A 22262-nucleotide genomic window follows, 5' to 3' on the forward strand; every position below is an offset into this window, starting at 1 on the left:
AAGAAAGAAAGAAATCAAAGAGACGACACAAAGGGAAATTGTTCCACCAATCCCTTTGATGCCAATTCCATGTATTCACCCAAAGCTCTCTAAACCCCACTAGAAATAGAAGGGGTGAGATGAGCCTCTTCTACAGAGGTATGTGCTCCTCGTAAAAAAGATACCCAAGCCCACCATGTATGATAAGATATGGAACCAAATGATTTCCATTCCGTAAGGACAATCTTCACCGCAATTGTTAATAACAGATCTAATAACTGCATGTCCACAGAGTCCAATGAGAATGGAATGGGTGATGCCCATGGACCCAACAAAATTGTGATAAAAGAGAGCTGAAATTGAATATTACATATTAACATAAGATGTTTATGAACCAAATCCCAAAAAGGCTGGAGTAGGAAACACTCAAAAAACATATGTGGATAGGTGCCCGCAGCTAAGCCACAAGTCCAACACAGATCATCATCTTTAAGATTAAGCGAATGCAAGCGCCCTGGAGTCCAATGTAGTAAATTGAGACAAAAACATTTATATTGAATTAAAGAAGGGGCAATCTTATGGCGAAGAGAAAGTCTCCCAATCAACTGCCAAGTGTCTGAGGAGATATGATTAGTAAGATCATGGTCAAAATGATGTGACCATTTCTGCTGAATAACAGTAGTTAGTACAGGTAGATTGGAAGATAAAAATGTGTAGATCTTAGAAGCCACATGCCCAGATCTGAGCCACATTACCAAAAGAGAAACAGTAGGAGAAACTGGATCAAGACGTACCTTAGCGAGAGCAACTTGATTTTCAAAAAGGTATAAAAATCCAAATTAGTAAGATAAAACTGCTGAGCTAAGGAGGAAAAAGGTAATGGATCATTATTAGAGTCATAAAGATGATGAACCAATGTAATTCCTTTATTAGCCCAATATGTGAATACATTTGAATCAATATCAATTTTAATTTTGGAGTTGCGCCAAAGAGAGGATCACCTAGATTTATGTATAGGGGTGGACACTTTCCTATCAATAGCTTTAACCGCTGCAATGGTGTCCAAAATAATAGCTTGAGAAAAAGGAATAGACAAAGTAGACGTGGTCAAGAAGGAAGAGGGAGGCAAAGGAAAAGATAGTTCTTGCTCAATCAAGACCCAGGACGGTGTATGACGAGGATCTGAAGAGAACCACAAAGCCCCTTGTGAGGCTAGGAAAGCTACCTGAAACCTATCCCAATCAGGAAAATTACACCCACCCATATCGTAGGGTTTCCTCAAAGATTTATAAGCTATTCTGGCCCTCTTATCACTCCAGAGGAACTTAGAAGTGAGGGTATCCATGTCATGAAAAAAAGAGGAAGATAGCCGAATAGGAAGAATAGATGACACAAAATTGATTATAGGCGTTATCATCATTTTTAAGGTTAGAAGACGTCCCCACCATGAAATATATTTAGGAGACCACGCATCCAAAAGTTGACGAATCTTGAGCAAGGTTGAGCTTCATTAAAAGCAACTGTGTCAAATAAAGTACTGCAAAACCATATTCCCAAATATTTAATCTGCTTTTATTGTCATTTAAAGCTAGCATTCCCCATATGGGCTGGAAAACAATAAGCATTAAGAGGGAACATCTCTGTTTTGTCTTTATTAAGAGTATACCCCGAGACACTAGAAAAACGATTAATAGTATCAGAAATGCCTGGAATAGCTGTAACTATGTCATCAGAAAAAAAGGAACATCATCTGCATAGGCCGCTGTTTTGATACAATGTGAGCCAAATTGAAAACCTTTAATATCTTGATTAAGATTAATTAGACGAAGAAGCAGGTCAATAGATAATAAAAACAAAAGAGGGGACAGTGGGCACCCTTGTCTAGTGCCTTGACAAAGATTAAAGAAAAAGCATGTAGCACCATTAACTCTAATATTTGCCTTAGGATGTGCATATAAAGACATCACCATTTTAACAAAGGAATCACCAAGATTATGCGCACAAAGTACAGCATGTAGAAAAGGCCAGGAAACCTTATCAAAAGCCTTCTTGGCATCGAGGGCAAGAGCAGCCGCTGGGAGAGTTGATAATTTTGCTTTCCCTATGATATGACAAAAGGTTCGGATATTATCTCTAGCCAAACGACCTTTAACAAAACCAGTCTGTGATGGATGAATAAGGAATGGAATATAAGATTCCAAATGTTTGCCCAAAATCTTGGCAAAAATGTTCACTTCCATATTAAGAAGAGATATAGGCCAGAAATTCTTAGTGTCCGAATGATCGTTACCTTCTTTCGGAATTACCACAATAGTGGCTTCCGCTGCTGAACCCGAAACCGCACCCGAGGAGATAAAAGTATCAAAGACATCTCTAAGGCGAGGAACCACAGATGGTAGAAAAGTTTTGTAGAACATGATGGGAAACCCATCAGGTCCCTGAGCCTTCACAGAGCGGGTGGATTTAATAGCATGGGTGATCTCCTCAGATGTAATTGGACTACCCAACGTTAAACTATCCTCATCTGAAACAGTCTGAATAGGGATTGTTTTTAAAAATTGTTGACAGTGGTCAAAAGAAGATTGGTTATGAGGAGTATACAATTTACTATAATAGTCACGAAAGACCTTAAGAATGTCCTTAGTTTGAAATTGCGTAGCACCAGAACTATCAGTAATACAAGATATCTGAGATGATTTAATATTGGACTCCTGAAACTTTAATGTTGCCACCAAAATCTTACCTGCCCGTTTTTTTAAAAGTAACCGTTTAGACTTCTGAGCTTGGACCACAATGTGAGCTCTTTTAGTGACAATAGTATTGTAGGAATATTTCAAGCTCCTAATAGTTTGTAATAATTGTGTATCTTTAGATTGTCGATATAGAGATTCTTGTGTTTTAATATTATCTGCTAAATCAGCAAGATCCTTCCTAATATCAGCATTCCTCTTCGCCATTCGCTTAATAATTTGTCCTCTAAGCGTACATTTAAAGGCTTCCCATAAGGTCACCGGGGAGCCGACCGAGTTCTCATTATCAAAGAAAAAAGTATCAATTTCCTCATTCAGTGCCTCAACTTGAGTGTGATCATGCAAATTTTCCGAATTTAACCTCCAAGTATGAGGTTCTTTCTTATCCGCAAGATTGAGGAGAGAAAAAGATACTGCAGCATGATCAGAGACAAGAATCGGATGAATGAGAGGAGACAACGAAAACTGTAACAGGGCTGAGTGGACTAAAAGATAATCAATACAGGAGAAACTAGAATGAGGAGAAGAAAAAAAGTAAAGTCACTACCAGTAGGGTTATGCAGTCGCCACAAATCATGAACATTAGTGGAGGAACACATATTAGTCATCTGTTTGTGAGCTCTAGGAGGACGGAATTTAAACGCCGAATGTCTATCCAAAATAGGATCCATTGGGAGATTCAAGTCCCCCCCACCCTGCAATCAAATTACCTTTATGAGGAACATCCGATAATTTCTTATTAATAGAACGCCAAAAAGATGGGTCATCACTAGGTTGTGCATAAATATTCAAAACATAGAGATCAAGAGAACCATTAGACAGTCGAGTCAGCAACCACCTACCTTCTGAATCATGTTCAGCAGTGACCACAGACAACCCTGAATTTTTAGAAATCAATGTTGCCACTCCATTCTTCTTACCAAAAGCATCAGAGCACACAACATCAAGGACCCACTCTTTCGTCAAAGGTAAGGCTTCTTTGTATGATATTTTCATTTCTTGCAATAGCATTATGTCAGCAGAAAGATGTTTACCATAATCTAAAATGTTTGATCTTTTCACCGGATGATTCAAACCACGTACATTAAGTGATAAAACATTCAAACCCGGCATAAAAACAAAAAGACAAAATATGCACAAATAACTGATATTAGAAAAGACATTCCAAAAAAAGTAATTACAGAGCAGCAAAAATGAAACAAAATCGAGGACACCACAAAAGTTAAGCACCGACAGGAGATCCAAGGATAGAAAAGAGAAGGGAGGAGAGGAAAAAGAGAAAAAGAAGAAAGAGAGGCAGAGAAAAGGAACAGAAACAAAGAGAAAAGAAACCCACCAGGGGAGGTCTATTAAAGACCAAATCCATACGAGGGGGGAACATGGAGAGGCAAACAAAAAAGCCAACAAGGAAAATAGAAAGAAAAAGCCATTACCCCATAGGCTAAAAGAAATACAGGGGAAGAGCTAAAAGAATTGATAAGAGAGAATTGCGAATACAATGTAGAAACACATTATATGAACTGTAATAATAAAAAGAGAAAAGAGAAGAACACATTTGATGAATTCAGGGGTTATCAATCAATGGGAAAAACCACAGAGTAAATGAATAAAACAGACATTAGCAGATTCAGAATGTAGAACATCAAAAATGTTGTCATAAATCAATTATAGCATGTAAAGTCAGAAAATATAAACTTTTCAAAACATCATAAAAACCTTAGACCTATTAATTCATTTCTCACAGATCTAACACAATTAACAAGGCATGAAAAGTTAATTTTATCAATATATTAAACCAAAACAACTAACAATTAAAAACAATAAACGTAGAACCAAAGCAAAAGAGTAAAGTAGACGTTAAAAGGAAACAGAGAATATATGTACGAAAAAATTAAAAGAGAAGACCAATAATGTATGAACCACTATACTCACAAAAATATATTAACAAGCAGGAACAACAAAATGAAAAAACGTACTCAAAATATCAAGCCACACCGAAGATACCACAACAGACTACAATCGACAAATATGTCAAAAAGCAAAAGCGGAAGAAACCCTATACAAAACCTACAAAAATAGCAATAAGACACAACCATCACATAATAATACGTTCACAGGAACAGAAAAAGGAAAGAAACACCAGAAGTAGAAAACATATTATACAGGGCCTCAGAGGGAGAACAAAGAGACAATAAGCTAAAAAGAAACGAAACACAACTTAGCAGGAGAAAACAAAAAACAACAGAACTTGGAAATAAAAAAGGTTAGAATATGACAGCCAAAAAGCCCATCATATAACAGTTGCATAAGAAGAAGAATAAAGACCGTAGTAGTAGCAAACTTCAAATCCTACGAAACAAGCAGGTTACAAAAAAACCTTCAAAGAAAATTCAAGAACCAGAGGGACCTGGAGAAGGTGAAGAATCCATCTGGGACTCCATCTGATTATCTAGGAAGGTCGAAAGATCGGAGGGCTCATAGAAGATCTGAGTACGACCTCTAAAAGTTATGCGGAATCTTGAATGACCCGCAAAGGAGAACGGAATGTTCATGTCAAGTAATCTTCGTCGTAGATTAAGAAAACCTTTCCGTCTGATAACAGTGTCTCTAGCAAAGTCCTGGGAAATAGCAATCTTGTGGCCCGCCCAAGTGACCGACTTGATCTTCCTCATCTGAGCTAGGATTTGCTCAGAGTGCTGATGATGCAAAGGTTTAAAAATCAGAGCTCTAGGATGAGGCGAAGATTTAGGCCAGAATGTAGGAACACGATGCGCACGTTCAATTTCAAAGTCTTTCGGAAAGGAAATCTTTAGGACAGAAGGAATTCGTTGGAATAGAAAATTAATCAGTGATGGTGCTGAATTCTCCATGTCCTCGGGCAGACTAAAAATACGTAAATTGCTCCTGCAATTTCGATCTTCCTGTTCCGGAAGATCTCTCCTTAAAGCAGACATGGAGCATTCCATCTGTTGCATTGATTTAGAGTGCTGTTGCGCAGTATCCTCCACACAACTTAACCGTGATTCAGCAGCAGAAAGGCTTTAAAGTCATTTCTGATTGCTGCCACTTCAACTTGGAGTAAGTCAGTGTTAGTTTTGGTTGATTGCGCAATATCATGAACAGCATTTAGACGAGATAAAATAGTGTCCGGAGTAGCACCTGCATCTTTCGGAGTTAGCTCCGGAGTAGGAGACGTTTGCTTGGATCTCTTAAGGTTACCTTTCGAGTCTTTGAGTTTAGGAGAAAGGCCCATGTTATCAGCCATTGAAGAGAGCCAGATAAGAATTCAAGAGAACACACACTTTGAATGAAAGCCCTTGAGAAAAAGGCCAGACACTTCTAGTATCTTCTCTATGTAGGTATTACAAGAATGAGACTTCGAATAGAATTGTCTATAGAAGTATTTATTCACGAGTGAAATAAATACATGCAGCTGGAGGAGAGGTCCAGATAAGAATGCCCTCTTACTCCAGTAACCGCTATTCCAAGCACAAGCTATGTTTGTATCATAACATTCCACAATACACGAATAAGATTCCATTTAAAGGAACATGCTATCACAACAACACTCTTTAGAAAGGAAGAAAATCCCCTTTAAGTATCCAATAGCACAAAATGTAACATTAACAGCCTCTACAATATCTGTCTTCCTCAGAAATAGCGTGTGAGGCACTGCAAGGGGTGACAGAACGCTAGCGCCGCCATTTCACGAAGATGCTGAGGTGAAGGACGTCGCAAAAAAAATAGCCTTAAACTGAGCCGCGGGAGCTGCAGAAATACATCAGGCTGCTCACCGCATGTTCCGACGTCCGTAGCGTCGGCTTCAGAGAGGCTCGCTCGCTTATGGGGGTCGGAAACTTCCTTGACGGCCTCCGATGCCCCGGAGCTCAAGCGCGACCCGCCATTCCTTATCGGTGCGCAAGCCACGCCCCCTTATTGTTCCTTCTTTACTTAAAAGCGCGATATTGACAGCGTCTTTAAGGTTGTTGTATTTGGATTAAAAACATCATAATACCGAAAAGCACCCCAATTTGGCTTAGTAAAATATGGTTTAATTTTTTTAAATAGATAACAGAATGCAGACTACACAGTACAGAAAATGGCAATTCATAGACAAAATATGCAGATCTCAATTGTGTGACTGTAAAGGATACAGGTGTATTTTGACATCGCTAATTCTACCACTAGGGGCTACAACTGATCGGCAAGTGAATTCCACAACATGACATCAGGAATTGGGCAGCCACAGCCCGTGAAGGGAGTTCCGGTGGGGCAGAAAGGCAGGGTGGGTGCTAAAAACCGCAGATGCGTTGCAACGCACGCTAAGAAATTCGTTTTATTAATTAAATTGTTTACTTACCTCCAATTATCCATATTCCAGCTTGTAGCACCCCTTCACCCTGCCCCTCCCCCGCCCGCCTTTCTGCCCCACCGGAACTCCCTCCAGGGGCTGCGGCTGGAATTGGGCTAAAAAATACAGAGCTCTGCTCCAGTGTAGATTAAAAACAGGGGTATTATCAATAAAACTAGTGAGTGTTTCAAATGATGTTCCTCGCTATCGATCAGAAATCCGAATTTGAGAGAAAATGTTTCATGTCTAAGATAATGCGGGAGTCAACGTTGCTATATATTTTAAATAGTCTCCATTTGTAGAGATAAGGGCTGCAAATAGGCCATGTGGACTGAAACTTCTTTTTCTAGATTTTCATAGACAATGCTTCTCAGCCATTGGTGTCCCACTTTCAGCCGCAGTCGGTAGTGGGTGTACCTGCAGGGCGGTCACGTGGGGAGGGGGAGGGCAGGGTGGGGGGTAGTAAATCTATGGATCACTGAGCTTTACAGGTAAGTAAACATATAAATAAATAAAACAAATTTTGTTGCGTGGACTGCGTCCCCAAATGCGATGCAGTGCGCGCAACGAATTTCGTTTTATTTATTTATATGTTTACTTACCTGTAAAGCTCCGTAATCCATACATTATTACCCCCCATCCTGCCCCTCCCCCTCCCCACGTCACTGCCCTGCAGGTACACCCACTACCGACCGCAGCTGCCCACATCCTTCTCAACATCAGACATTGCTGTAAGCTGAGTGGTTAAGAGATGCTCCAATTTTGTCATCACGAAAATACTCACACCTCAGTCTTTAATGCAGGCACATCATATCCGTCTCTCTTAAAATTATACGCTATTGGTAATTATACGCCACCTTTCTGCCAGGCACTAGAAGCCATGCTTATCGAAACTTTCTCTAAATAACCACTATAAACTCAATATGAGTAAAGCTATCTACAGGGATCACACAATTTTTGACTCCAGGAGAGCAACTGGCATTTGCACCTGCTTTGCGTGGCATAGGGGCACTTTGGTATTACAGAAGGGGGAAGGAATCTGGCGGTGTAGTCACTCACTTCACCCGCCTGCAAGGGGATCCCTAATCCCCTTTGAAAGTGCAGGCGTGTTGCCGCCTGCACTGTGAAAACACAGAGCGGCTTCAAAGCAGCTTCTTTGTTTTACATGTGAATGCACTGCCCTCGGGGCAGCGTGAGTTCGCAGCTGCCCATTGGGCAACAAATTCAACCTAATACGGTGCATTTTCCTTGATTGAGCTAGGCGCACTTTTTAAAAGGCATGCCCGGCGCAATCAAGGAACATTAACTGCATGTGTAATACAGCCACAGGTCCCTTTTGCAGTATAGCATTGACTGCAGAGTTTAAGAATGGCCTTTTCTTTCTCTTTTGATGAACTTTATTCGTGCCCTAGACTTGACATTCTGGGCTACTACTTATGTGGCTCCTTATCAATCAGAAATCTTCCTTAATGGCAGCCTACATGTTCCATAGGGCTCTCCTTGGCTGCCCTTTGGTTTCCAACACCTTCCAACTTACAAGGCTCCTGCAATTGGATAGTGCCTATTTGACGACCCGAGCAGTCAATATTTGCCGGCAGAATTTTTTGTAGACAGAGCTGCAGGCTCTGGAACAGTTGACTTCTACGCTTGGAAATCATAAGTACGTTCTAACGTTGAGAAGAGGTCTGGAAACTGCATTCTTCTAATCACTGTTTGTAGGCAAATGATATAGGATTATGTTTCCAAATAAATGAGAATATAACTTTATATTCATTAACATGTTTGCCTATTGAGAAAAACTAATGATAACAAGTGAATGCAACTTTATATTTATTAGCATGTTTGCCTATTGTAGAGTGTTTTCTGTAGAGTGATGCTTATTGAATTGACTTACAATGTATAACAGCATTAGTTCTTCATAAAACCCAATAAAAAATATTTGAACAATGAATGATTTAATTACTTGCGCTTATACCTTTCAATCAACTAACAGCAGAGAACAGGAGCAACTCTCTTCTTCATGGATATTAATCATCTTAAACCACAGCGCCAGTAGCGGCTCATCGGCTAAGACGGAGGATCCTCCCCCCCACCCATCAGCCTCAAAACTTGAAGAATCAAACGATGATAAACCGGGTTAATTATGAATTTATTTTTTAAGTTCTAGTCATGGTGGTGTTGCCATCATGGGGTCAGTCAGGAGAGGTAGTGGAGGGCAATGGTATCAATGCGCATGTGTGTTTGGCTGGCTGTCTCAGGCTGGCCTAACACACATGCGCATTGAGCTGCCTCCAACCTCAGCTGCATTGCCGGGTTAGAGACAGCAAAGGACAGGCTCCCAGTCATACTGGGAGAGCAAATTCTCAGGGCTCAGGCCAATCCTGATGCTGCTTTCAAACACGGTAGCAGCATCAGGAGTGGCTGCAAAGGACATGGGAGCCTGTTCCGCAGCTGAAGGGAGACAATGACCAACCACGTTCCACTTCCTTAATTACCACGTCTGCAGCATGTGCAGAGCTGTCAACTTTGGCGTAACACACAATGATGCCCCCAGCATGATAAGAAGAGGAGCATTTGCGTCTATCATATCTCACATATATTTATTGGATTTAGGCTGAATAGGGTCTCCCCGGCAGGTTGGAGGTCCTCTGAAGGGTTGGCAGCCCACCTGATTTACGCCTTTGGCGCTCAATAGTTTAATAACAAAGATATGACAGTTTATTAATAACAAAGGGGCATTTTACCAACAACTAGCGATAATTATCGCTATGTTGGTTTAGCAGGGATATTTTTATCGCCGAGCTGCGGCGATTTTTATCGCTTACGAACCTTGCTATTATCAAGGTTTATCTCCTAAGCAATAAAAATCGGCCGAAATGCATGAATATCGCTGAAAAGTCAGCGATATTCATGCATTACTCAGCTAATGCTCTTAGCCATGTTATCCACCTACCATTGGATAACATGGCTAAGAACTGCTCAGGGGTAGGTGTTGGCTTTTGGAGATATTCGCGCTTAGCTTGAATATCTCCAAAAGTTGGTAATAGGAGATGGCGATGTTAGCGACTGTTTCCAGTCGCTAACATCTTGGCACGCCCACTTTGCATGTCATTAGTGATAAATATCACTGACATGCGAAGCTGGGCACAAGATGGTCGCTGTCTCCTACTAGCTGTCGCTAACTGGTGTTAGCGACAGCTAGGTAATAGGGAGATAATTTTATCTCCGCTTTCTTGTCTATTAAAGCCAAAAAAGCGGAGATAAACCCCCTCGATAATATGCCCCTCAGTACTCCCACTAATTGTTTACCCCGAACTGCTCTAGCTGTAAGCCCCATTCATCTCCACAGAACTACTGCGCGGCAAAGGCTGCCAGGGAATGTTCTAGAACACTTCACCTCATGTCATCGAAAGACGATTCTGCTGTTAGAGGAGGCCTCCTGCTGTCATTACCTTCTAAACACTTCTTCTTCGGTGCATAATGAGAGGCGCCCTCCCTGACAAGGCCTGATGTTCCCTCGGCTGATTACACCCTCCCAGCTCCCAATCTCACTAGACGCTTGACCTGCCGCGACTGGTGGCGCTTACCTTTGTAGCTGACTTTGAACCCGATGGAGCCCACGCTCTCGTCAGTCTGCAGATGTAACCACATCTGACTGCTCATGCTCACGATCAGATCCGGCACGAAGCTTCCTGTCAGCCTGCGGGCGTTCAGAGGAAAATACAGTCAAATACCGCCGAAAGGCAGCCACAACATGTTTTTAGTGTGCAACGAATATAGGAACTCTGGGGCATTTTCTGACACCAAATGGGACGGCTGAATCACACCTATGCATTTTTCATGAACGAGAGGGAAACAACGCATTTAACTTCCCGCTCTGGTATGTGGTTTTCTCAAATCTGATTAACTGTTTTCAATCTTCTTTCATACAAACAATCATTGCAAAAATACAATCTTAATATAAAATGCTGCTTCCTCCTCCTCACTGATGCTATCACATCTGCGTATTCTCAGGACAACCGTTACACACCCTGGCACGTGCAAGAGAGAGATAAACTAACGGATAATCCGAGCGCCGCAGCAGAGTGTGTACAGAGCTCCTTCCTCTCTTTTCAAGACAGCAGCTTATTTTGGATTTTGCTGCTTGTCGCATGTGTGTTTGTTTTCCATGTTTTCATTGTAAACATACATACAGTAAAATAATGCACGCCTTGAGGTAGATGGACCGATGTACATAATGCATCATTTTTTTTCTGACAATGCTCTATCTCTAACATGTGTCTGAAATATGGCTTTCACCTGGCCGTTCCCAACATCCCTGACCTTGAAAGCACAGGAAAGGTGAACACCAAGATGGCTCAAAGCATCACATCTCACTTGCATATCACATTTGCTGTGACAGGGTGTCACAATGGCCCGTTGAAGGATGTAGGCACTCATGCACAGGAAGCTTAAATTAATGGTGTGGTGAGACAGTGGGAGAGAGATAACAGCTTAGGCCCAGTTACTCTGGAAACATCATTTTTCTTTCTACCTCATTATATTTTGGTATCTATTTTAATATGTTTTGTTAGCATATGTTTTTGTAAATTACTGCTGCTTTGTTTAAGACTGAGTTACAGATTAGATTTCCTCGCTCTTACAGGGCCGGTCTCACCTTGGAGGCCTCTTCCAAGATGGGTACTTGAAAGGTGGGCAACCAGTTACCCTGTGTTTTTAGGAAATATTCTCACCAGATGCCCCCTTGGATCCAAGTGAACAACACTGAAGCCTTCCTACTACACTTTGGGTGCTCTGGACAGTCTTCTTCATTTTGATTGGGGTAGGGCATAACTCACGTAATTTGTTGTAGAGTAATTATGCAGAATTACTGCAAAATTATATGAGATGCTACACAATTATGCATGAAGAGTAATTTAGCAATTATCACTGTTTTGTTAGTGCAAAAATGCCTACTCATATCCAAAATGGATTAGGGGATGCACTTTGCGCTAAGAAATAGCGCTAAAAGCAAAACAAGACAACAGCAGGGCAAGCAGCCACTCCTGAAATCCTTTTTTCCTGTGCCTATTTTCCCCCATATTACTCAGAAGTACTGGAGCAGGCATAACTGCTCAATTATTGGCAATTCCATGTCAAAGAGTAACGCAGAATTACAGAACTACCTTAGGCATAATTAAAATTACTCCCAAGTCATTTTGAAAAATGAGTATATACAGTGGCAGTGGTTAATTTGAGCTGGTGGTTGCAAGTGGGGTCCATTGGAACTCTTTTTCATTATCTGCCTTTGTACTGGAACAAGAGACAGAAAGGCAGCAAAAAGGGAAAGAATGGAAGGGAAAGATGGAAAGGCAGTGAAAAAGGAAGAAAATCGTCATCAAAAAGAATCTGCAAGAGTGATATAAAATGTTTGGGAGAGTATTCAGGTGGATGAAAGAGGCGAACTAAAGACAATCACCCTTGGTATTTGGCACTCTAACATCCAACAGTGGAGCAGCAGGCTTCTGAGGAAAGGTTTGGGCCCTGGCCCCCACGAATGTACAAATTAAGCATTGTACAAGTGTGATATCAGGTCCTACTTCTGACTTCTGAAAAAGATGTCATGTCTCCCTTATTTCGAACTTATGATTCACCAGACAGTGTCTGGTTCCAGTTAATGCACCTAAATCCCCTTGTGTGATTGCTACTGATGATCCCATCATTGAATCTTTGCTCTGTGTCTTCTGACACAATAATGAGAGGGATGCATAATGAGATATGAGACATTGTGAGAGAGCTGGAAAGTCTCAGAAGAAAGGTAGGCAACACAAATGAGAAAATTGAGAAAATTAGACCATAGGTAAAGCAGGGGCTTTATACATAAATACATGGGCATAATCCTCTCCAGGACAGCAATAATCAGAGCCGTATGATAAAGAGGAAACCCAAGTATTGAGTCAAAGCAACCCCCCTAGAACAGAAATGCAGGAAATTTGATGCACCTTTCAAACTGCACACATGGACCCCTGATTTGGACCAATAACTGAGAACATAGTAATATATACACTAAGGCTCACCATTATTTAACCCTCACCTTACCGTGGTAAGTGCATGTTGAGTTTTATAATTGAACATGGGCCACCATCTCTCTCTCTCTCTCTCTCTCTCTCTCTCTCTCTCTCTCTCTCTTTTTACTGAAATAGCAAAAACATATTTTTGCTGTCAATGCCACCAAAGAACAAGGAATGCTGGGCACTAGAGGGCGTTAAGCTATGTTTTTTCTGATGTCAGCAAACCAAATCAAATGTCAGGAAGTCTGCAATCATAAAAGAGCTTAAAGAGCAAATATAATTTGACATGTTGTTCACATCTCGACTTAAAACTGATCTGACATAGATTTTGTATACCCGGGCTTACAGTGCTGCAACCCACTTCCTGAATGTTAATGTACTAGAGCCTGGCAGGGCAGTGAGATGTACAACCTGCCTCAATGCTTTGCAACTTTGAGAAAAATACATAAGTGTGGCGAACTGGGAAACCATCGTATAATGATCCATTAAAAAGTGTGAAATAGTGCCACTAACTAGAGCCACAGCTGAATATGGTTACTAAATTGCATCTATCTATATAATAGTTCATACAATTCTTTATCTTACTCCATCAAGTACTTTTTTCCATCACTGCAAAGCATATCTTGCAGACAACGCTTCTCTCTGGTGGATTTACATTTTTACTAGTTCGTTTGGACCATTGTAACAATACTTACATTTCAATACCACTATAGCCCACTTGTCTCTTGTACCCACTGAATGGTTATACACAGCATGTATTTGAATATGCTTAATTTGATAGCCCTGATACCAGGGTAAAACTAGCAGTGGGTCATTTCATTTGACCATTTAACCCGTTTAGCGCGTCGAACATTCCGCCCCAGTGCGGACGTTCGATCACGCTAACGGGATTCGGACGTCCAACGGTTGTGCGCAGCACCAGAGAGGTAGTGCACGCGACGACCGTTGGACGTTCGCAGCACGGAAAGGGTTAAGAACTGATTAGTAAAGAATTATATTTGACTTACTCTTGCAGCACTGTTTTGGGGTCACCAACTTCTCCTCCATCTCCAATTGTCAAAGTGTCATAGCCTATTTCAAGATCAAACTCTTCAAAAATAATCTGAATGACCTAGAAAATAAATACATATGAACATATTAGTATACTGCATAACTTAAGGAATGCATTGTGTGTGTGTGAGAGAACATTTATTTATTTATTAATTTTATTTGAAAAGTTTTATATAGGGCTGGCTAGAGCTGGAGGTGTCGGAGCGCTTTACATGAGTTACAACAAGTTACAGGTTACATAGTTACATCACTTAAATCATAGTCACAAGGGGAGTTGTTTCAGTTATTTCCTTTTCATAGCGTAACCTTTGTGACTTTCGTTCCACACATTATTTATTGCACCTGAGTAGAATAATCATTTTAATATATGAAACGCGCTAATTAGAAATGAAACACCAGCTCTATTTCAAGATTAAGTCCGTGGCCAGCTGTCCTTACTCTAATGATCCAACTGGGTTCCTGTTTATGCAAATTTAGAATTCTGTTTCCCCCTGTGATTGTTTGGGGTAGTTTCAATGTCATGAAATCTGGTTTGAATTCATTCCCATTGTGGATATTCTGAGTGGCAGCAATATTGGATATATTGGACATGGCCCTGTCATCTCTAGATCCTTCTTTTTCATTATGGTTTCACAGGTGTCTAAAATCGATTCCATATAAAGACATTATTGCAATTTTAATCTGTGTACTATTTAGTGATGTGATTTGTTGCATTACAGCCGTGACATCGTCCAGTGTGAACAAAACACGTCAGCTGCACTACATCGCACCAATACCTGTACCAGCTTTTCATCTATTGAGGAAGAGTAAATGTGCTTATGGGCTTATTCACAAGCTGAAAAGGGACTTTTGACTAACTTGTATTATTTCTTCTGGACGTCGTTTTTGGAGTGTGCTCCAACCTTATTTGTATACATCACTAGTGAGATAGCAACATTGAAATAGTTGCAATATGTGATATGTTTTGAGTTTTCTTAGGCGAGAAAGGCTAGAGTGCTAATGTGAGCTGCATTTGAGCTACTCTTCGACATAGAGGATTAAAGAAGAGTAAACTAATCCTCAGAGAAAAAAGTGTAAAAGTTCATGTCTACAAGAACAACTATACAACTAGGGGGCATATTATCAAGGGGGGTTATCTCCGCTTTTTTTGGCTTTAAAAGCCAAGAAAGCGGAGATAAAATTATCTCCCTATTACCTAGCTGTCGCTACCACCAGTTAGCGACAGCGACGATCTTGGGCCCCACTTTGCATGTCAGAGAAATTTATCACTAATGACATGCAAAGTGGGTGTGCCAAGATGTTAGCGACTGGAAACAGTCGCTAACATCGCTATCTCCTATTACCAATTTTGGGAGATATTCGCGCTAAGCGCGAATATCTCCAAAAGCTAGCACCTGCCCCAGACCAGTTCTTAGCCATGTTATCCAATGGTAGGTGAATAACATGGCTAAGAGCATTAGCTCGGTAATGCATGGATATCGCGGACTTTTCAGCGATATTCATGCCCTGCGGCCGATTTTTATCGCATTTGCGATAAACCTTGGTAATACCAAGGTTGGCGATAACTTTTTGTCTCTAACCAAGCAATAGCAATAATTATCGCTATTGCTTGGTAATATGCCCCTAGATTATTAAGGACTTAAAGGTGAGAGTAAAAGGTAAACAAGAAAACAAAATTGAGTAGCATCAGTCAGAGGGTTAAAATGTACAGGGAAGAGGACAATTCTCTATAAGAAACAATTAGTCAACAGCAGCAACATTGTAAACATTGGGAAAGGTCAGAGAGCCTCTAATTATCTCTAAGATACCATATGGAAGCCTGAGGGAGCAAGGGAATGAGGCCAGGCAAATTTGCAAGGGACTGTTGTTGTCTAGGATATGAGGTAATGTAGAGTGAGAAATGTACTTTCTAACTTAGACAAAAAATGCTGTTTAAATAATTCCCATAGCACTGAGGCAGAGAGCTATGTCTGTCAACCTTCGGCTGAATCTGGATGAGGGAACCTAAAAATCATATGCTGCAGATGAGAAAATGGGACGGATTTCAGGCTTGAAGCTGATGAACAATGGGGTACGTTATGTTATCATCTGCGTACTTGCATAGCACACATCTCGCCTAGATAGTCAGGTGCTGGAAGAACGGGCTGTGCATGCTCTGACAGGGGCCTCTGGAAGAACCAGGGTTTCTAGCAGAGTGCTAGGGCTGAGCTGGTGGCTCTTATGTGTATGGGGTGGTCGTTCCACGCTTTAGGAACTGGGTAAGAGAAGGATCGTCTGGCTGCACTGGTACGTCAGATGCGAGGGTCAGGGCGAGCAGGTGGCCGACTGAGTCCAGGTTTCTGATTGGTGTGTGGAAGCTGATGCAGCCGTTATCATATCTGTCTTCTACATAATATAGTGTTTGTACATGGATGTGAGGAGCTTAAAAAACGTGCATTTTGGATGGGGAAGCAGTAAAGATGTTTGAGATGTGAGGAAATGTGGGTGCGGCAGTGGAAGTATGGCCTTGAGCATGAATCCGGCTACTGCGCTTTGGATGATCTGCAGTCTGTTGGGGAACTGAGCGGTGTTGCTGTAGTCCAGTTTGCTGTTGACAAGCACGGGTCATCCCAAGATGCTGTTCAAGCTTCACTTGGTCAGTTCTTTATGCTTATAGCCCTCAAACTAATCACCAAAGTCTATGACGTTTCCCTTTGAAAAGTCATATAATTCCATATCCTAAGTGCCTTTTGCTTAACGTATGGGAAACAAGACAGTATGGAAGTGATAGGTTCCACCCAGGTAAGTAGGCTTTTGAGATTGGAAGGTTAATACAAGCAAAAATAATGCTGGTTGAGATGATTCACCAACTTAGTGTTGAAGATGATAGTTACTGGTATTCATATATCACCTTTGTATAGCCCAATTCTGGACCTTGTGTTTATCTATGTGCCATTCAAACATGGTGAATGCAATTACACTAATCTCAGTCCTGGACATTTCTCCAGAACTGGTTTTCATTGAAGCTAGTCTCTCCAGCACCTCAGTATCCACATTTCCAGCAGTGTTTTCCTCCAGATGGCAGGTTTCCCATTATGTTTAGATCCAGCTGCCCCTATAGACCGAATTTCGAAAGCAACACCCTCAGATCTGCAATCAAGAGATGAAATCAGATATTCATGTCAAAATAAAGAATAACTCTTTCAATGTTCCTCCAACAGTCCTCTTACAACAGGCATTGCGATTAAGTCCTTAATAAAATGGTTTCAATACGCTAGCCTACCAACTGTAAATACCAAAGGAGAACTAGGGTGCCATTGATAGAGTATCGCAATACAATCCCTAAAGTTGTATGGACTCCAAAGTAATTCTTTTTCTGAGATGCAAGTAGACCCAAAAGCCTTTTCAGCTTTCTTTGCAGCGCCTTTACAGTTAAAAGCGAGCTTCTGTGTACACTCCAACTCCACCGACCAGTTATGATTTCATCCCTTCTAACTTCAAAGGCCTTTCAATTCAGAAGAGAGAGTCTAGGATGGACACCTCAATAAAAATAACTATTTGTAAACTATTTACTTGCAAATGGCAGAGCAGTCTCAACAATACTCTGCCATCCTATTTGAATATTCTGTGTCTGCCTTTGTGTCAAACCTCTGGCTGTAGATTCCTTGGGCAGGGTCATAAGACATGTGAAGAGGTGTAGATTCCTACAAGGACATATGAATACATCATTAATTCATTTCAGTTAGTCTAGAAAAGGTATTTTCAATATTTTCCGTTAACCAACCCCATATCTGATTGACATATCTTGCAGTCCCAGGTCAGACTGGAATTTGGCATGTTCCCCCAAGGGCCTGTCAGGAATGGGGCCCTTCTTCAATTGTGCTGAAAGCTAAGATCATCTCACAATAGTTCACCTGTGCTGGTTAGAAATGAGAAAGAAATCTTACAGCAAAACCTCAAGGGTCACCCGTTTTACAGCAGGACATGAATGCTCTAAAATTAGCAGACGCTTGCGACTCAAACATGGAATATGCTGCCTTCAAAACAGCAACCAACAAGGCCGCAGACCTTCAATCTTGGTCTTCAGACAAGGCCGAGCTCACTCATTAATGGCATGCATGGATAGTCTTGTCTTCATATGCTGTCTCGGGGCCACAACCATATCTGATCTCTCACTTCTCAGTGACCTTGGAACACGCCTCTTTCTGTTCCATTGCTTTGCTAAATTTCCATCAAAGGATTTGGTCACAACCTGAAAGCAGCCCTGGCCAAAAACCACTGATGCTTATGCGGATATGGCCTAGAAACCAAGCTCCCCTAATTTGCGTGTGCCCTGGTCTCCTCCCCCATAGCAGAAACAGGCTACGCTCAGCACGGAGGGCCCTTCAAATTAGGTCTTGTCGTCCAGCTGTAGCCACACTTCTGAATGACCATTCAATCAGCTGCTATGGAAGACAACAAGGTTCCTGCTAGAGGCATCAAAGCAGCTGACACTGCAAACGCCTCATGCTCCAAAGTGAAATCCAGAATTGATGTGAACGTTCTGAGGGCAGAATCAGCATGAACCTCAGAATCAGCATGAACCTCAGAATCAGCATGAACCTCAGAATCAGCATGAACCTCAGAATCAGCATGAACCTCAGACTGCTTGGGTTGAAAAGCTACACTATCTAGCATGGGCTACAACTAGAATCTATCAACCCCTCGAAATCAAGGGTACCTTAGTATTAAGAATTGTAACTGTTTATACGCCCCATTTAGCACTTTTGAGTTGTAACAAACAGTTTGAACTTTAGCACTTTAACCCCTTCACTGCGGCGGCTATTCCGCCGCAGTGCTAAGGGGGCGGGGCGGAAATGCGGCAGACGCATGCTGGTGACGGAAACGCTCCGTCACCAGCGTTGGTTGCGCTGTGCTTATGACGGAGCGGTTCCGTCATGGCCCCGCCCGCTCAATAGAACGCTCAATGCAGGCGCGGGATCCGCGCCGCGCAGGGGCGTCGGGCGGGCCATGACGGAACCGTTCCGTCATCAGCACAGCGCCACCGCCATCCGCAGGGGAGGGGTTAAAAGGGAGGAGCAACAGTTAGAGTATTACATTTGCCTTCTGTCTAATTCATTAACCTATTAGCAATGTAACAGCACATGTTTTAAAGCTTATGCACGTTATTAGAATGGTAAAGTTAGCAGGCACTGTTTACGCCATATTTTCAAGCACTTTATGTAGCTGTCGTCTCGTATTAACGTCAAGGTCTTGGCAATAAAAGGTGTTTTCAGGGCCGACTTGACTTGATACGGATTTTTATTAATTGGTTTTTATAAAATGTCACTGATGTACGTTGCAATGATTATACATAATTTGCAATAAAGATTATTACACAGGTTGATTGCAGATTTAAACTTTTCATATCAAATTATTCTTAAAACACAGATTAAGACACGTTTATCTTTCGGAGTAATCGACCTCACATCAAATTTGTCAGGAATCAATTTAATTTTCTAAGCACCTTGGCATTTTATTCTGATTTGTGTTTAAAATACACTCTTTCACAAATTCATAACTGACCCAGATTAACCTATAAAGTTGAGCTATCTTTCAATACATTTAGATTATGTCATCAAGAGATTTATATTAGTAAGCGTCAGTCCGAGCCTTCGACAGACTACCAAGCAACTCTCATATGGAAACGGCTGACATGGACACCAACAGACCATTTTAGCAGAGAGCATGTGGCACAGGCCTGCTCAGCAGGCATCCTTTAACAGCAGATGTAAAATCATCACAGGTTCGCCAAGAACAGGAGGAAATAGACTGTGCAGACGTCATTGCTTAGACCACCTTTCCCCCCGGATAGTAGGTTTCTTGAATAATAAATACATATTCGCTGCTGAAATTATTTACAGTTGTCATCACGATATCAACATGGAAACAAATATCAATACCCGTCTGCATTTACAAAAAAAGTTGAGTTGTCCTAGTGAAACACAACTCAGAATAAGCACACATTATAACGGTTTCTACGTGATCAGGCCACGCCCACAAGTTTTAGTGCGAAATATGAACCATATCACTTTCAAGGGCGCCCTTCACCGTTTACTAGGTGACTAGAGAAGAAACACATATATGTTTCCTAGGTTGCATTATAGCTTCAATATTTTAAAATTAAAACTTTTGATGGAGTGCAATTGCAGCTTGGCTGAAATGTGATCACATTAAACATAAATACTGATAATTTAGCATGAATCTGAAAATACCCTTATTTTTTATACTGCTCTTCGAAGTTTAGAAGAGACCTCTACGAGGAGTTAATTAATAAGGAGCATCCAATTTCCAGCAGGAGTAAATTTTTCATAATATCAAAGACAATAAAAAAATCAATCACATCAAAATTGGGTTTGCTGCTTGTCCAACAGTGTCGGAAAAGAAGGTCTGCGTGTGTTTCTTTTCGGACACCGTCACAATAGGAGCAGGCAGTGATTTAAGCATTAAAAATAGATAAGTGACTTAGAGTCGGAAGACGGCTCAGAAATATTTCCCTTGGACCCCTTCATGCCACGCTAGGCTACAACCATCTGAAATATTGGATTGATCTAATTGATCAATTGATCCAATTGTTTTTTATGTCTGAGAGTGGATCAGTATTGATTGATTGTCTGAGAGTGGATCAGTATTGATTGAATATTTGATGGTTGCGCTCTAAGTTTGATTAGGCCCTGATGATAACCTGATAAATAGCAATGTCGAAACAGTGTGGACATCTTCCTTGGCAAAAAATCAAGAGGAAGCATATATTGTGTTTTTTTTGTCATTTGTCAAACTTGTTTTTGTATTTTCTCCTTTGCCATTGTTTCTTCATTTACACCTCAGTTTGTATTTTCTCAATGGTGTATGTTTTTGTAACTTTGCGAGCACCAATGGTTCATTGTGTATTTGTGTATTTTGTATTAACTTACAAACACATTTCTTGATATATGTTTGTGGGTACTTCATTATTTTTTATTTTTCTTTATTCTTTAAATGGACAATTATATGTCGCAACTGTTGTTCATTTTATTTATTCTCTGAATCTTTGTTGTGATTATATTGTTTATTGGCTACAGGTTTGGGGTACAGGGATGTCGCTGTTTGCTGCAATCACTTTTAGAAAGTGAGCATTTTATTGCTTTACCTTTCTGTGTGCCTCTGCCTGTTGGTGTATTCACCGTCTGTTTTTGGAGTGACATGAGCTGAGGATGTTCTTTCACTCTAGACAGTCACAAGGGGGTTGAGGTGTGTCCTGGCTTTCCTGGATGAATCATAGCCAGGCTGAATATACCTTTCTGCATTTAGAGTGGTGGGAGGAGTTTTCACTAGCATCCGAATAAGCTGTGTCTCCTTTGCATAATGCTTTCTCCACGCCCTGTGGTCATGCTGGACCAGGGAGGACAGAACAGGTTGGGACCGAGCTCAGATACTCTGAAACAAGGGCTTCGATGAGAAAATGGGTTATAAGTATTGGACCTAAAACAGCATTCTTTAGATTACTTTTGGAAACAAGAGGACTCTGCCAAGAAGAATAGCTGAAGAGCTGTGTGAGGAGTGCTGCCTTTATGTGTGAATGGTGGGCTGGCCTGCAGTTGCTGCTTCTGTCAGTGGTGGAGAAACAAGACTGACTCTTTTTGTCCTGCTGTGGTATCCTGCTTATGAAGAATGTCTAAGAGCTTGCTTTATGGCACCAAATGTGATGTTATGACCATTGCCTAGTCCAAAGTGATTTATGAATCTATGTGAGGTTATGACAATTGCCTTGTTGGTAGAGTGATTTATGTGATTGTGGTCTATGTGTTTTATATACAATGTATGAGATATTTTATATAACCTTGTGTAGAGTTTCTTTTGTAGTGTATTTTGGCAGTAACCGGTGTGTGTGTGTGTTTTGAAAAGGCTTTACACATTGCCTCTGGGATAAGCCTAACTGCTTTGCCAAGCTCCCAAGGGGGTGATCAAGTGTGATCTTAGGTGTGTAACACAGTTATCCTGACTAGAGTGGTGGGTTATGCCTGGCTTAGGTGCATACCCTAGCCTACCTCAAACCCCTTTTCTAACAGCGGGGAAGGCCAGAAA

General features: G+C 41.2%; 1 protein-coding gene across 1 annotated transcript in view; it reads right to left on the bottom strand.

Annotated features, from left to right (window-relative positions):
• The window catches only part of CSMD3 (CUB and Sushi multiple domains 3), a 2596150-nt gene that overhangs the window by 1491965 nt on the left and 1081923 nt on the right, over positions 1-22262 (bottom strand). The window contains exons 12-13 of the mRNA XM_086918068.1: positions 14138-14241; positions 10668-10780 (exon numbers count right to left, since the gene is read on the bottom strand). Coding sequence (XP_086774194.1) covers positions 10668-10780; positions 14138-14241 — 217 coding nt within the window. The remainder of the gene's footprint in view (positions 1-10667; positions 10781-14137; positions 14242-22262) is intronic.

This window comes from Lissotriton vulgaris, chromosome 4_1 (assembly GCF_964263255.1).
Source record: "Lissotriton vulgaris chromosome 4_1, aLisVul1.2, whole genome shotgun sequence".
Classification (NCBI taxonomy): domain Eukaryota; kingdom Metazoa; phylum Chordata; class Amphibia; order Caudata; family Salamandridae; genus Lissotriton; species Lissotriton vulgaris.